Here is a 13,637-nt window from a genome sequence, read left to right as displayed (position 1 = left end):
TATTGCCATGGATATCTGGACTGTTAAAGAATTTGTGTTTAAAGAAATGTCTCTAAAGCGCCCTCTAGAAATTTAAAGTCACTTTGGATAAAAGCGTCAGCTAAATGGCATGTAATATAATCAATCAATCAACTCTTTATTACAGACTCACGGTCCAGATAGTACAAAAAACAGTAAATACATAATAAAATACAAACATGGTCACAAGCTGAGTACATAGACCTACAAAGGCTGCATGAACAAACAGCTGTACCAATGTCTCCACAGCTGTGACTGGTAGCGTGTAGTGCTAAACTTTATATTTGACACGGCCAGTATAATGACATTTTCACAAACGTTAACCCGGCAGATACATTTATTACTTACATAAGGTTTCTTAGTACACCTTTAAAAGTGTTAACTCCCGCAGTGACAAACATATCACTGGCACTACACCATCTAGGCCTCTTAAGCAATATTAGCATGGCATCATTATAAGCTACTTGGAGTCTCTGTAGACTTGCATTTTTATAACTGGACCACAAGTGTTCAGTGTAGAGTGGTGTACAATAAGCTCTAAACAGAGACATCTTCACTTCATCTGTACACATACCAAATTTGCGCAAAAGAATGTTAGCTTGTGCATACATGTTACGACATTGCCTATAAATATCATCATCATCGGTCATCCGTTCTGTAATAAAATGTCCAAGATATTTCACCTTATCACAGGCAACAAGGTAAAAATATCAGACAATTTAAAATTAGGGAATTTTAAAACTCTGTCCTCTTTTGTTCTACAAATTAAAATAGCACTCTTACTGACATTGTATTTTATATCATGTTCCACACCATAGACAGTACATGTATTAAGGAGCTGCTGGAGACCAGCACTGCTTGGGCTAAAAATCACGAGATCATCTGCATAAATGATATGATTCATTAAGTCATTACCAATCATGCACCCAGTATTACAGGCTTTCAACTGCTTGGAAAGATCATCAATATATACATTAAAAAGGACAAAATCCCTCCTTGTCGGACACCATTGGTGACCCCAAATGGGGTTGAGACACTTTGGCCCCATTTCACTTGCATTGTCTGGTGGGCAGACCAGTAGGCCAGAATTCTCACAATGTGTTTGGAGGCACCTCTTTGGCTAAATTTTTTTTATGATTGACAAGTTTAGTTTTTCTTCATTGACACTTCTCCCATTGCTAGTTAGTTAGTGATGTGTACTCTCTTCCTGAAGTGGAATGGTCATGAAACTATTGATTGTTTCATTTTAAATCTAATCTGGAAATGACCAAATGTATTCTTGTAATAGATTTAGAAGGAAATTGCCTCATCTATGGTAATTTGAGAGCCTTTTATTTTGGAATGGTACATCCCAAGATCCTGGTTATTACCAAGTCACACCCTGGTGATGTGTACTCTTTGCCTGAAGTGGAATGGTCATGAAAGTATTGATTGATTCCTTTTAAACCTAATCTGAAAATGACCAAGATTTTGAAGGAAGTTGGCCCATGTATGGTATTCTGAGAGGCTTTAATTTTTAATGGTACATCAGTATGTCCTTGTTATATGTTGAGATAAAAGGCCTAATACCATGATAATGTTAAAGATGAAGTTTGCAAAGCGGCAATCCTGGCGTTGCTCCACAAGATTAACAAACACTGACTTCTGAACAGTGTTCCTCGGCTGCATTTGTAACCGTCCGGCCCGTGCCCCGACGAGGACCCGTCCAACGCTGCTCGCAGCTTTAATTTAGTTTGGTTTTCGTGTGACTAATTAAGCAATAATTTCTTTAAATGTAGTTTATTTTGTGAAATAAAGATAACATTTAGCAAAACTCATAACACAAACTCATGCACCCATGATTCAGTATGAAATCGATCCAAGTTGAAATCATCAACCTTCCACCAGGTCTTTTCACCAGCCGAGTTCCAGAGTTCTTGACCCCTCAAGGTCCAGACCAGGTACCCCCTTACCTGCTCAACCTGCATTTACATTAACAAACATCAGCTGTGTGAACAGACTGAACTATGTGGTGAGTAAATTCGCTTCCTCCCTCTCTGTTCTCCCTCCTACAGAGAGTGAGCAACCAAAACCAGGACCAGAAGCCAAGCCCAGGATGAAGCAGCAGGTACACCAGGACCACTTATTTATCAGACAATTATTTTACTTCAGTGGAGCTAATTTCTGATTAACAGACCACAGCTCATTATGTTGACTTTATAATATATAGAACCATATGAATTGAAATGACATTACATGACGTTACAGATTTTGTTTTTTATCATTTTTAAAAACATACATTTAATGAAATGCAGTGTATGAAAACTATACTATGCTCAGACAGAGGTTTAACAAGATAAATAATTTAGGTAAGATGTTGAACTATTTCATCACAAAGCAATTGAAGTAGTCTGTGTAAAAAATCATTCAGAAAGCTTCAACTGATCCAGAACGCTGCATTTTGAGTATTCACTAAAACCAGAAAAGTAGATCACATCACTACAGTTCAGGTCTCTCCACTGGCTTCCTTTTAAACAAAGAATTTACTTCATAATCCCTCTGTTGGGATTTAAAGCACTGAATGGTTTGGAAGTACATTTCTGATATGCGGTTACATTATGAACCGCCACAAACCAGTAGGTTGTCGGTCTAATCTGTTGCCAGTTAAAAATTAAGCAGCAGAGTTTTTCTGCTACACATACCGTGATCAAAATTCTAGAAAGCTGCAGAATACCTCAGCGCCTTTAAAACTAGGTTAGACTTTTGTTTGCTGCTGTAGTCTTATGTCAACCAATTTGGATGTTAGTGTTGGTACATGGAATTGTATTGTTTAATTGTGCCATAAAAATAAACAATGTGTAAATGAATGTTTCTTTACTCAAAAGTTAACCAAGCTTCATATCTTGGACTGTTCATTTATCAAACAATGCTCTGTTTAATAAAACACCTGCTAAGTCAAATACAATGCATGTCTCACATATGATGCAATAATTATTCCAGTTTATAATTGAACCATATTCAAGAACATGGCCATAATTCTGCAGAAAAGGAATTTGTTCTTTTGAGAAAGTGTGGTGGCTCTGAAAAGAGCCGTTGTTGTGTGGGGAGAATCAGAAGGTTTAAGCTCGCTCTCCGCGGATGCGACGGGCCAGCTGAATGTCTTTGGGCATGATGGTGACCCTCTTGGCGTGGATGGCGCACAGGTTGGTGTCCTCGAACAGACCCACCAGGTAAGCCTCGCTGGACTCCTGCAGAGCCATAACAGCAGAGCTTTGGAAGCGCAGGTCCGTCTTGAAGTCCTGAGCGATTTCCCTCACCAGACGCTGGAAGGGCAGCTTGCGGATCAGCAGCTCCGTGGATTTCTGGTAGCGACGGATCTCTCTCAGAGCCACGGTACCGGGCCTGTAACGGTGAGGTTTCTTCACGCCGCCGGTGGCCGGGGCGCTCTTACGGGCAGCCTTGGTGGCCAGCTGCTTCCTGGGGGCTTTGCCTCCGGTGGACTTACGGGCGGTCTGCTTGGTTCGTGCCATGATCGGCTCGTCTAGCTCTGGATTAGAGAAGTGTGTTTTGAGAGGAGACACGCGGCTCTTAAAGTGTGGACCGGCTGTGGACCGTTGACGCAGATTCAGATCTGCGGGCCCTGATTGGTGGAGGACTCCTCCTGGAGCTCAGCCCCGACTCCACAAGCGAGTCTCTGCTGCTCATTGGTGGAAAATGATTTCAAACTGTCCGCCAAAACTCGGAGTGGCGCCCTGTGTGCTCGTGCCTGGAGGCTCTTCTCTGGTTGGTCCGCATGTCAGGAACCGTCCCGCCCGCTCCGCGGACATATAAAGGAGGGTTTGGCTGAATGAGCGGCACTTCCTTCTTTGTAATCATCAACAATGAGCGGCAGAGGCAAAACCGGTGGCAAAGCCAGAGCGAAGGCCAAGACCCGCTCCTCTCGTGCCGGACTCCAGTTCCCAGTCGGTCGTGTCCACAGACATCTGCGCAAAGGCAACTATGCGCAGCGTGTCGGCGCAGGAGCCCCCGTCTACCTGGCGGCTGTGCTGGAGTACCTGACCGCTGAGATCCTGGAGCTGGCTGGAAACGCTGCCCGCGACAACAAGAAGACTCGCATCATCCCGCGTCACCTGCAGCTGGCTGTCCGCAACGACGAGGAGCTCAACAAGCTGCTGGGCGGAGTGACCATCGCTCAGGGCGGCGTGCTGCCCAACATCCAGGCTGTGCTTCTGCCCAAGAAGACCGAGAAGCCCGCCAAGTCAAAGTAAACCAAGAGACAACTATCCACACCACAAAGGTTCTTTTAAGAGCCACCCACACTTCTGAAAAGAGCTATGATCCTCAAACTGTTTAAATGATCTTATGAAGTTACACAATTCTTATTTTAATTTTCTACCAAACCCACATGCCCATATAATGTGGAATCATATGCATTTGAGGGATTGGTATTGATGCATGCATTTATCTAATCATTATTTCAGTCAAGTTGTTCATCAGCATGATGGTCTGGGGACAAATGATAGTTTTGCTGTATAATTCTACAAAGAGCTATTATCTATTATGTTTTGAAAGTAGAAAATCAACAAGAATGACACTGATATTTAAGCTTTGAGCTTGACATCACTGATGCCATTACCACTTTCACATACCAGTAGAAATGCAGTGGGCACCTTGATAAATAGCCAAAAACATGCATATAGACAAAAGCAGAATTCGTTTTAGCTGTTGAGAATCAGACACGTGAGGAAGACATAATGGTAAAACTACGAAATGAATGTCAAAAAAGCTTTTGGCATTTTAAACAAGACACAAATCATAACCTACAAATCTGGCGATAGGGCCATACTGCTTTATGAATCAGACACCCGCCATTAGATCACAAATATGTGTCCTATGCCAAACTAAACAAGGAAGCAAGTAGCCTGATCTATTAAATATATACCCTAATATTCATTTAGAAAGTCTACTTAAGGCTAGATTGATTTATGTTTTAGGCTACAATAGCAACACTTTAATATTATCTCAAGCCCTTGAAAGGTTATTTGTCAAAATGAACAACAGATTTGCAAAATCTACCTAGTGTATTTCTTTTGTTTTGTTTTGTTTTCAAACTCCAGAAGAAAAAGGGCCACCATAATTATAGTCAATTTATAACACAGGACACTGAAATTCATGTACAGTACTGATCCTCGCATCCCTTATAATAGTGTAACATAATACAACTGACTTGGCTATAAGCTTGGATCATATGACAGTGTACATTACCAAACAACTTGGTGTTTTTTGTCTTGAATGACCCTTTAGAAATTCAGTCTGGGACAGCAGAGAAATCTGCATAGAAGCACAGTGTGTGTGACGTAGGGAGCACTCAGATAACAACCAATCACTCTTGAGGAAGCGCACAGTGAATTTTGCATCTAGTTGGTATATAGATTTCACCTTCCCAGTGGAACAGCATTATCGCTGAGTTTTCGAGAGATATTCAGTTATGCCTGAAGTTGTGAAAGCGCCCAAGAAGGGCTCCAAGAAAGCCGTGTCTAAGGCCGTGAGCAAGAGCGGCAAGAAGAAGAGAAAGACCAGGAAGGAGAGCTACGCCATCTACGTGTACAAGGTGATGAAGCAGGTCCACCCCGACACCGGCATCTCCTCCAAGGCAATGGGCATCATGAACTCGTTCGTGAGCGACATCTTTGAGCGCATCGCCGGTGAGGCCTCTCGTCTGGCTCACTACAACAAGCGCTCCACCATCACCTCCCGGGAGATCCAGACCGCCGTCCGCCTGCTGCTGCCCGGCGAGCTGGCGAAGCACGCCGTGTCTGAGGGAACCAAGGCCGTGACCAAGTACACCAGCTCCAAGTAGACCTCCTCTAGACCACCAGCCCAACGGCTCTTTTAAGAGCCACCCACTTCTACTAAAGACCATCTAATGCCCATTGTTATAAACATTTACCTCATTTAGGAATTCTTTAAATAATACTTAGTTGACCACAGGTGATGGCTAGTTGAGGTACATATTTAAGTCTATGGTGTTATTTTGTTTATAATATTGAGATATATATACTGTATATACTATGTGTGTTTATATATATATATACTGTATATACTATATGTGTGTTTATATATATATATATATATATATTATATACTGACCAGCTTGTCAAGTAGGTTGTCTGCAACATTGTCTTCATTTATCGGCAAGATTGCGACTCTTCGCTGTCCTGGCTCCCAGATGGTGAAATTAGCTCTCCGATGACATCAGGACTGCAGAGAGCCTATACATCTTCCGTCAAAAACTCCTCTTTAGACTCTACCTTGACTAAAACACTAGCAAACCGTAGCACTAACAAATGATAGCACTTAAATTGTACTTATAATGGCACTTTTCTATAACATGTTTTGTAACTGCTTATTTGATGAAAAATGTACTTTCTTGTTACTTGTTTTCTGAGTTTGTATCTATGTGGAAATGCACTTATTGTACGTCGCTTTGGATAAAAGCGTCAGCTAAATGACATGTAATGTAATGTAACTTTCGTTCAGAGGTCAGGCGGACGGTCAGCTTCTTCAGGCAGCGCTCCTGGCGGCCATCCCTCGAGAGGGACATGAGTGAGGGGGGGTTTGTGGTCGCTCCTTAGGTTTGCGCCCAGAACAAGGCCTGCCGCCGGAAACCAACCGGGGTTACGACGTCCCTTTCTGGAGCCTCGGCGGCCTTGGTCACACATATCACTGGATATTGTTACCGGCCTGCCTTTGTTTGACATTGTTGAACTGTTTGCCAAGATAGCTCACTTTGTTCCCCTGCCCAAGCTTCCTTCTGCCAAGGAGACAGCAGAGGCAATGCTCTCCTAGGTTTCTCGCCTCCATGTTCTCCCACAGGATGTAGTTCCGGTTCAAAAGCTTATCAAATAACGTTGTTAAAACATAAAACTTTTGACCTGGATTTGGCTCTATAGAATCAAATAAAAGCACCACTTTGAATGTTGTGTCAACCGGAGATGCTCTCCTAAGTTTTTGTTTATTAAACATGACGATTTGATTAAATCGATGTTCGTAGACAAATATATATATATGTATATATGTATATGTATATGTATATATATGTATATACATATATATATGTATATATATACATGTGTATATGTGTATATATATATGTATATATATATATATATATATATATATATATATATATATATATATATATATATATATATATATATATATATATATATATATATATATATATGTATATATATCTATATATATATATATATATATATATGTATATATATATATGTATATATATCTCATATAAGTGAGATCTGCAAATTGTGTTTTACCATGTAAAATAGTATAAGGTATTGATTGATTAAGTGGTGCTTTTTCACTTATCCTGGATTTGTTTATTCTACTTTTGTGCAATACCCAACAGATCTCATCCTCATTTAGATTGCATCCTTGACAGTCAAGAATTCCCTGTGACCAAAAAATTAAGCCCCACTATGTTATAGACTTCCCACTTTAAGATCAATAACAAGATGAATGGAGACAAATAAATACAGTGAGTGTCACAAAAACAGGCATACGTTCACATGTGCACCATTAATATCTGCTGTTTTGTCTCTGTAAGACCACACATTGTAGTCTTTAATATTGCCGCACTTTGGAACAATGTTTAGTTATCTATGGCACAAAAACACATGTTGGTTCAATGTTGATGATCTAGTGGAGCAAGCTCCGCCTATGTCTTCTTTCACGTCCTCAGAGTGGGTATAAGTATCAGTGAACTACTGCACTCTTCATCTACTTGTAACAAAACCATCAACTGAAAATGAGCGGCAGAGGAAAGGGAGGAAAAGGACTCGGCAAAGGAGGCGCCAAGCGCCACCGTAAAGTCCTCCGTGATAACATCCAGGGAATCACCAAGCCCGCTATCCGCCGTCTTGCTCGCCGTGGTGGAGTGAAGCGCATCTCCGGTCTGATCTACGAGGAGACCCGCGGTGTGCTGAAGGTCTTCCTGGAGAACGTGATCCGTGATGCCGTCACCTACACCGAGCACGCCAAGAGGAAGACTGTGACCGCCATGGATGTGGTCTATGCCCTGAAGAGACAGGGACGCACCCTGTACGGCTTCGGAGGATAAAAACCGACTTACCAACCAACACCCAAAGGTCCTTTTAAGGGCCAAACACACACACTCTGAAGAGCTTATATCCTTCGACCTTAAGTAATCAATAAATGAACTATTATCTTTACCAACAGTGAGAGGTAATGTAGACCCCTGAAATATTTAACTGTCACTGCTAGATTTAATACCAAAAACCGTTGTTGGGGTAAATGAGCTGCATTCTGTCAAAGCCTGAAATTGCAGTTTGATGAGTTTCCCTTAAAAAATACGTACAAATCAGAATGCATGCCCAGGGTGCACTAGGGGAAGAAAATATAGGAATCCCACAAATCATTCATGGCTGACTTGGAAAAATATACTTCATTCTGTGTGATTTCTTTAAAACATTTGGATCCACAAATTTACCTGAATGGACACATGGAATTAAATGATACTGGTTATTGTAACACTCCAAGGTAGGTCAAGTTTGCTAAATAAATCTGCTTAATGCTGGGCAAGGATCAGATGGTCATACCTATAACTACAGAGCGTTATGGAATGGATTTCTACAGAGAAAGACCACGCTGGTGGGGCTCGGAGTAGAGAGGGTGTGGTTCGATTCCTGGCTGCTCCATGCACCATGTCGAAGTGCCCCTGAGAAAAACATCCAACTGACTTTCATTACTTTACATTATATTACAGGTTATTTAGCTGACGCTTTCATCCAACGCCAAATTAATCTATACTTACGATACCACAATTCAATACAATTACCACCTGCATGTCTCCCCTGCGACGCCCTGCTGCGAGCAGATTTTAGTTGGGTTTTGCGATGTCAGATGTAGGGCTGGTTGGTGATGGTATTGGGACAGCCCAAACCTGTATAGGCCCGCAAGGGGTTTCTCCTATTGGCAATCTGCCTCTGTGCATGCCAATATCAAGAGGATGTGCTCAATCTATGATAGAAACATTTCAGTTTAAATGGATCCCAAGGGGTCTGAAACATTTGTGAATTAGAAACTGTTCAGTTATTAAAGATAATCTACATCATACAGAGCTGTTTTGTTTAAAAAATAAAAATAAATTGATGAATTTCATATTGTGGGGGAAAATGTATTTTCTTTTATGTAAGGACATCTCTATGATTATACAGCCACCCATCTCTAAGGGCATCTTTAAGCAATATAATAATTTAATTAAGGAATAAATATATCAATAGAAATATATTGAATAATAAATTATGATTTTTAGAATTTTCTATTATCTTAATGTAAGAGTTTAGTACACGTTGAAGGTTAAAAACCTGAATGTTTAAAAGTTCATTCATATGTGGTTTGAGTTTCATTTCATTGTGTATTCATCCTTTTTTACAGTAAGTCACAGCAGCAAGAAACAGAAGAAAAGGCGGCAGTAGTCGCTAAGAAGTCACCAAAAAAGACAAAGAAACACTAAGAAGGTAAATAAAGGCTGTTTTAAAAACCACCCACTCCATCCTATAAGTGCCCTTTACTGATTATTATTCAAATATTTACAGCAGACACAAGTTTTAAATGTCACATTGAAGAACGTCCAATTGCTTATCAAGTCCTCATTGACTAAGTAGTTCAACTTAAATACAGGGTACGGAAACATGAAAAATCAGTCTAAGGACAAACATCTTACACATATAGCTATACGTAAAGTTATAACATGTACATCTAGATCTGGTCTATGCCCCGAGGCCTTCATCTGGGTTTTCATGTACATCTTTACTTTGTAATCAAATCATTTCTTTTAAACACAAATGACATTTAAAACTACGTATTGTAAGTTTGAAACTGTCCAAGATGAGATACCATCGAGCAGACTGTGATATCCAGCAACATGATGCTGGCAGATGTGCATCTAGTTTTAGAATAATACAAGTTATTGTATTGTATTGCTTGAGCTAACTCTTTTTACATAAGTGATGTTGAATGTTTGACAATAATGATGATAGGAATAACACAAATACGTAATATAAAATATCCAACATTCGTAACAATTATAAGGATGACGTGGATATTTTCATCAAAATCCAAATTTCAGTGCCAACTCCCTTATTCAGATGAAAATATTTCGGGAAAAAAACAAGTTACTTTGCTAAATGTAATCTTTCCATAATGGGCAACATTTGTTTTTCAGTATGTTTAATCATTACAAGTTGCACTAATAAGAAATGTTATCAGCAGAGGACATGTTGCCGTGAGCAGCTTTACCCCTCTGTCGTCAGTGTGTTTGCTGCTCCCAGAATAACTCCAGTTTATTAAAAACTGATCACTATCTGATGGTGGTTTTTCCATTGAGATCCTGAGCAAACATGTGCATCAGTTGAAAAACGACTTTTGGTGGAGATGTGAAGAATTTTAAATACTTTTAGGTGAGAAATTAGTGTAAAAAGCCTCTGATCAGTACTGTCCACGGCGCTGAGTAGGTGAGGTTTGGGGGCTCCTCAAACAAAACACATGGATCATCAGAGCTCAACATGACCTCAATATGAAGAGAAACTAGTCCGCTATCGGCTCCTCCACCTTCAGCCTTCACAACTTGATGCACATTTAGTTTAAAGTCTTAAATCAGTGAAGAGAAAACACAAGTGACTCGACTTTCAGACTGCATGAGAAGCTACGGGCTGGGTTGAGTCTCCACGGTTCTCATGATGTGTTTAAGTGCAGTCCGCTGCTTTGAGCTCTTCAGTCTCAAACTCTCGAGTCTTTGACGATACAAACTCACAACAGCGGGACAAAATGGCAGAAGAAGCTCCAGCACCAGCCGCCGCCGCGCCCAAAGCAGCCAAGAAGAAGGTTTCCAAGCCCAAGAAAGTCGGTCCCAGCGTCTCGGACCTCATCGTGAAAACTGTTGCCGCATCCAAGGAGCGGAGCGGCGTGTCTGCTGCCGCCGTCAAGAAGGCTCTGACCGCCGGAGGATACGATGTGGACAAGAACAAGGCCCGCGTCAAGACCGCCATCAAGAGCCTGGTGTCCAAGGGGACTCTGGTCCAGATCAAGGGGATCGGGGCCTCTGGCTCCTTCAAAATGAGCAAGACCACTGCCGATAAACCGGCAAAGAAAGCCGCTCCTAAAGCCAAGAAGCCTGCAGCGAAGAAACCAGTAGCGGCCAAAAAGCCCAAAGCAGCGGCAGTGAAGAAAGTTGTAGCCGCTAAGAAGTCACCGAAGAAGGCCACGAAACCCACCGCGGCCAAGAAGGTGGCCAAGAGCCCCAAGAAGGTAGCCAAGAGCCCCAAGAAGGTGGCCAAGAGCCCCAAGAAGGTGGTGAAAAAGGCCCCTGCAACAAAGAAAGCCCCCGTGAAGAAGGCTGCTAAGCCCAAGGCCAAGAAGGCAGCACCCAAGAAGAAGTGAGCTGAGATCCTTCTGAAGAACCAACACCTCTAAAAAAAAAGGCTCTTTTAAGAGCCACATAATTCATCCTTAAAGAGCTTTCCTTTCATTCATCAAATTAATAATACTAGATTTTAATTGAGAATCTGCAATAAGTTGATTAGAGAAATTTACCTTGAAATCAAATGAATGTCAACCACAGGTTTCACATGGATGGTAAATGAGTAAAACGCCAAATCTTCACTTTCATTTCTTTTTGATCATTTTTGAGCATCGGCCAACATGACCTAATTTAATAAAGACATGATAAATGGTGTCCAGACCACATGCACGTCTTTCTCAAAAGCATCCAAATGTTGCCCGGACTCCAGAATTTGGCCCCCATCATCAGTACTGATCCTTATTTTTAAGAAATGAAAACGTCAATTCAATCAAGTAATTACAGTTCCATGTGAGAAATCAAAGGAATAAGTATGATGGACACATTTAACAGCATCAATAAGGTTTCAGTTCCTTTGAATCCATATTTTTGGCCATCATAGTCTGCTAAAGAGCATTAAATAGCTTAAAATTTCACACTACCATGAATATTTAACCCATAAATGAAGACAATGCTGCAGACAACCTGCTTGTCAGAGATATATTTATATATTAAAAACAAAATAACACCATAGACTTAAATATGTACCTCAACTAGCCATCACCTGTGGTCAACTAAGTATTATTTAAAGAATTCCTAAATGAGGTAAATGTTTATAACAATGGGCATTAGATGGTCTTTAGTAGAAGTGGGTGGCTCTTAAAAGAGCCGTTGGGCTGGTGGTCTAGAGGAGGTCTACTTGGAGCTGGTGTACTTGGTCACGGCCTTGGTTCCCTCAGACACGGCGTGCTTCGCCAGCTCGCCGGGCAGCAGCAGGCGGACGGCGGTCTGGATCTCCCGGGAGGTGATGGTGGAGCGCTTGTTGTAGTGAGCCAGACGAGAGGCCTCACCGGCGATGCGCTCAAAGATGTCGCTCACGAACGAGTTCATGATGCCCATTGCCTTGGAGGAGATGCCGGTGTCGGGGTGGACCTGCTTCATCACCTTGTACACGTAGATGGCGTAGCTCTCCTTCCTGGTCTTTCTCTTCTTCTTGCCGCTCTTGCTCACGGCCTTAGACACGGCTTTCTTGGAGCCCTTCTTGGGCGCTTTCACAACTTCAGGCATAACTGAATATCTCTCGAAAACTCAGCGATAATGCTGTTCCACTGGGAAGGTGAAATCTATATACCAACTAGATGCAAAATTCACTGTGCGCTTCCTCAAGAGTGATTGGTTGTTATCTGAGTGCTCCCTACGTCACACACACTGTGCTTCTATGCAGATTTCTCTGCTGTCCCAGACTGAATTTCTAAAGGGTCATTCAAGACAAAAAACACCAAGTTGTTTGGTAATGTACACTGTCATATGATCCAAGCTTATAGCCAAGTCAGTTGTATTATGTTACACTATTATAAGGGATGCGAGGATCAGTACTGTACATGAATTTCAGTGTCCTGTGTTATAAATTGACTATAATTATGGTGGCCCTTTTTCTTCTGGAGTTTGAAAACAAAACAAAACAAAAGAAATACACTAGGTAGATTTTGCAAATCTGTTGTTCATTTTGACAAATAACCTTTCAAGGGCTTGAGATAATATTAAAGTGTTGCTATTGTAGCCTAAAACATAAATCAATCTAGCCTTAAGTAGACTTTCTAAATGAATATTAGGGTATATATTTAATAGATCAGGCTACTTGCTTCCTTGTTTAGTTTGGCATAGGACACATATTTGTGATCTAATGGCGGGTGTCTGATTCATAAAGCAGTATGGCCCTATCGCCAGATTTGTAGGTTATGATTTGTGTCTTGTTTAAAATGCCAAAAGCTTTTTTGACATTCATTTCGTAGTTTTACCATTATGTCTTCCTCACGTGTCTGATTCTCAACAGCTAAAACGAATTCTGCTTTTGTCTATATGCATGTTTTTGGCTATTTATCAAGGTGCCCACTGCATTTCTACTGGTATGTGAAAGTGGTAATGGCATCAGTGATGTCAAGCTCAAAGCTTAAATATCAGTGTCATTCTTGTTGATTTTCTACTTTCAAAACATAATAGATAATAGCTCTTTGTAGAATTATACAGCAAAACTATC

General features: G+C 41.1%; 7 protein-coding genes across 8 annotated transcripts in view; 4 read left to right on the top strand and 3 right to left on the bottom strand.

Annotated features, from left to right (window-relative positions):
- Window positions 1-13,637, bottom strand: part of LOC119195887 (histone H2AX) — a 207,132-nt gene that overhangs the window by 192,666 nt on the left and 829 nt on the right. The gene's annotated exons all lie outside the window — the stretch shown is intronic.
- Window positions 2,634-3,533, bottom strand: LOC119195878 (histone H3). The gene has a single exon (XM_037451198.2). It carries the CDS (start codon window positions 3,525-3,527, stop codon window positions 3,117-3,119), a length of 411 nt encoding a protein of 136 aa, XP_037307095.1. The 5' UTR covers window positions 3,528-3,533; the 3' UTR covers window positions 2,634-3,116.
- On the top strand, window positions 3,665-4,280 carry LOC119195882 (histone H2A). Its single transcript, XM_037451201.2, has one exon. The coding sequence runs from the start codon at window positions 3,879-3,881 to the stop codon at window positions 4,263-4,265; it is 387 nt and encodes a 128-aa protein (XP_037307098.1). The 5' UTR covers window positions 3,665-3,878; the 3' UTR covers window positions 4,266-4,280.
- Window positions 5,447-5,916, top strand: LOC134131215 (histone H2B 1/2-like). Its single transcript, XM_062562753.1, has one exon. The coding sequence runs from the start codon at window positions 5,486-5,488 to the stop codon at window positions 5,855-5,857; it is 372 nt and encodes a 123-aa protein (XP_062418737.1). The 5' UTR covers window positions 5,447-5,485; the 3' UTR covers window positions 5,858-5,916.
- On the top strand, window positions 7,824-8,185 carry LOC119195908 (histone H4). Its single transcript, XM_037451229.2, has one exon. It carries the CDS (start codon window positions 7,829-7,831, stop codon window positions 8,138-8,140), a length of 312 nt encoding a protein of 103 aa, XP_037307126.1. The 5' UTR covers window positions 7,824-7,828; the 3' UTR covers window positions 8,141-8,185.
- Window positions 10,829-11,761, top strand: LOC119195862 (histone H1-like). 2 transcript variants are annotated; one of them, XM_062562750.1, is made up of 2 exons: window positions 10,829-11,349; window positions 11,392-11,761. In XM_062562750.1, exons 1-2 carry the CDS (start codon window positions 10,870-10,872, stop codon window positions 11,479-11,481), a joined length of 570 nt encoding a protein of 189 aa, XP_062418734.1. In that variant the 5' UTR covers window positions 10,829-10,869; the 3' UTR covers window positions 11,482-11,761. The 2 variants fall into 2 exon arrangements, with proteins under 2 accessions (XP_062418734.1, XP_062418733.1); XM_062562749.1 differs by having other exon boundaries at window positions 10,829-11,759.
- On the bottom strand, window positions 12,242-12,706 carry LOC119195897 (histone H2B 1/2-like). Its single transcript, XM_037451218.2, has one exon. It carries the CDS (start codon window positions 12,665-12,667, stop codon window positions 12,296-12,298), a length of 372 nt encoding a protein of 123 aa, XP_037307115.1. The 5' UTR covers window positions 12,668-12,706; the 3' UTR covers window positions 12,242-12,295.

This window comes from Pungitius pungitius, chromosome 6 (assembly GCF_949316345.1).
Source record: "Pungitius pungitius chromosome 6, fPunPun2.1, whole genome shotgun sequence".
Taxonomy (NCBI): Eukaryota; Metazoa; Chordata; class Actinopteri; order Perciformes; family Gasterosteidae; genus Pungitius; species Pungitius pungitius.
This window is presented reverse-complemented; position numbering and strand designations above follow the sequence as displayed.

What these genes read in the sequence shown, in the direction of transcription:
- LOC119195862 (XM_062562749.1), top strand. Translation starts at nt 10,870, where the DNA reads ATGGCAGAAGAAGCTCCAGCACCAGCCGCCGCCGCGCCCAAAGCAGCC.
- LOC134131215 (XM_062562753.1), top strand. Translation starts at nt 5,486, where the DNA reads ATGCCTGAAGTTGTGAAAGCGCCCAAGAAGGGCTCCAAGAAAGCCGTG.
- LOC119195882 (XM_037451201.2), top strand. Translation starts at nt 3,879, where the DNA reads ATGAGCGGCAGAGGCAAAACCGGTGGCAAAGCCAGAGCGAAGGCCAAG.
- LOC119195908 (XM_037451229.2), top strand. Translation starts at nt 7,829, where the DNA reads ATGAGCGGCAGAGGAAAGGGAGGAAAAGGACTCGGCAAAGGAGGCGCC.
- LOC119195878 (XM_037451198.2), bottom strand. Translation starts at nt 3,527, where the DNA reads ATGGCACGAACCAAGCAGACCGCCCGTAAGTCCACCGGAGGCAAAGCC.
- LOC119195897 (XM_037451218.2), bottom strand. Translation starts at nt 12,667, where the DNA reads ATGCCTGAAGTTGTGAAAGCGCCCAAGAAGGGCTCCAAGAAAGCCGTG.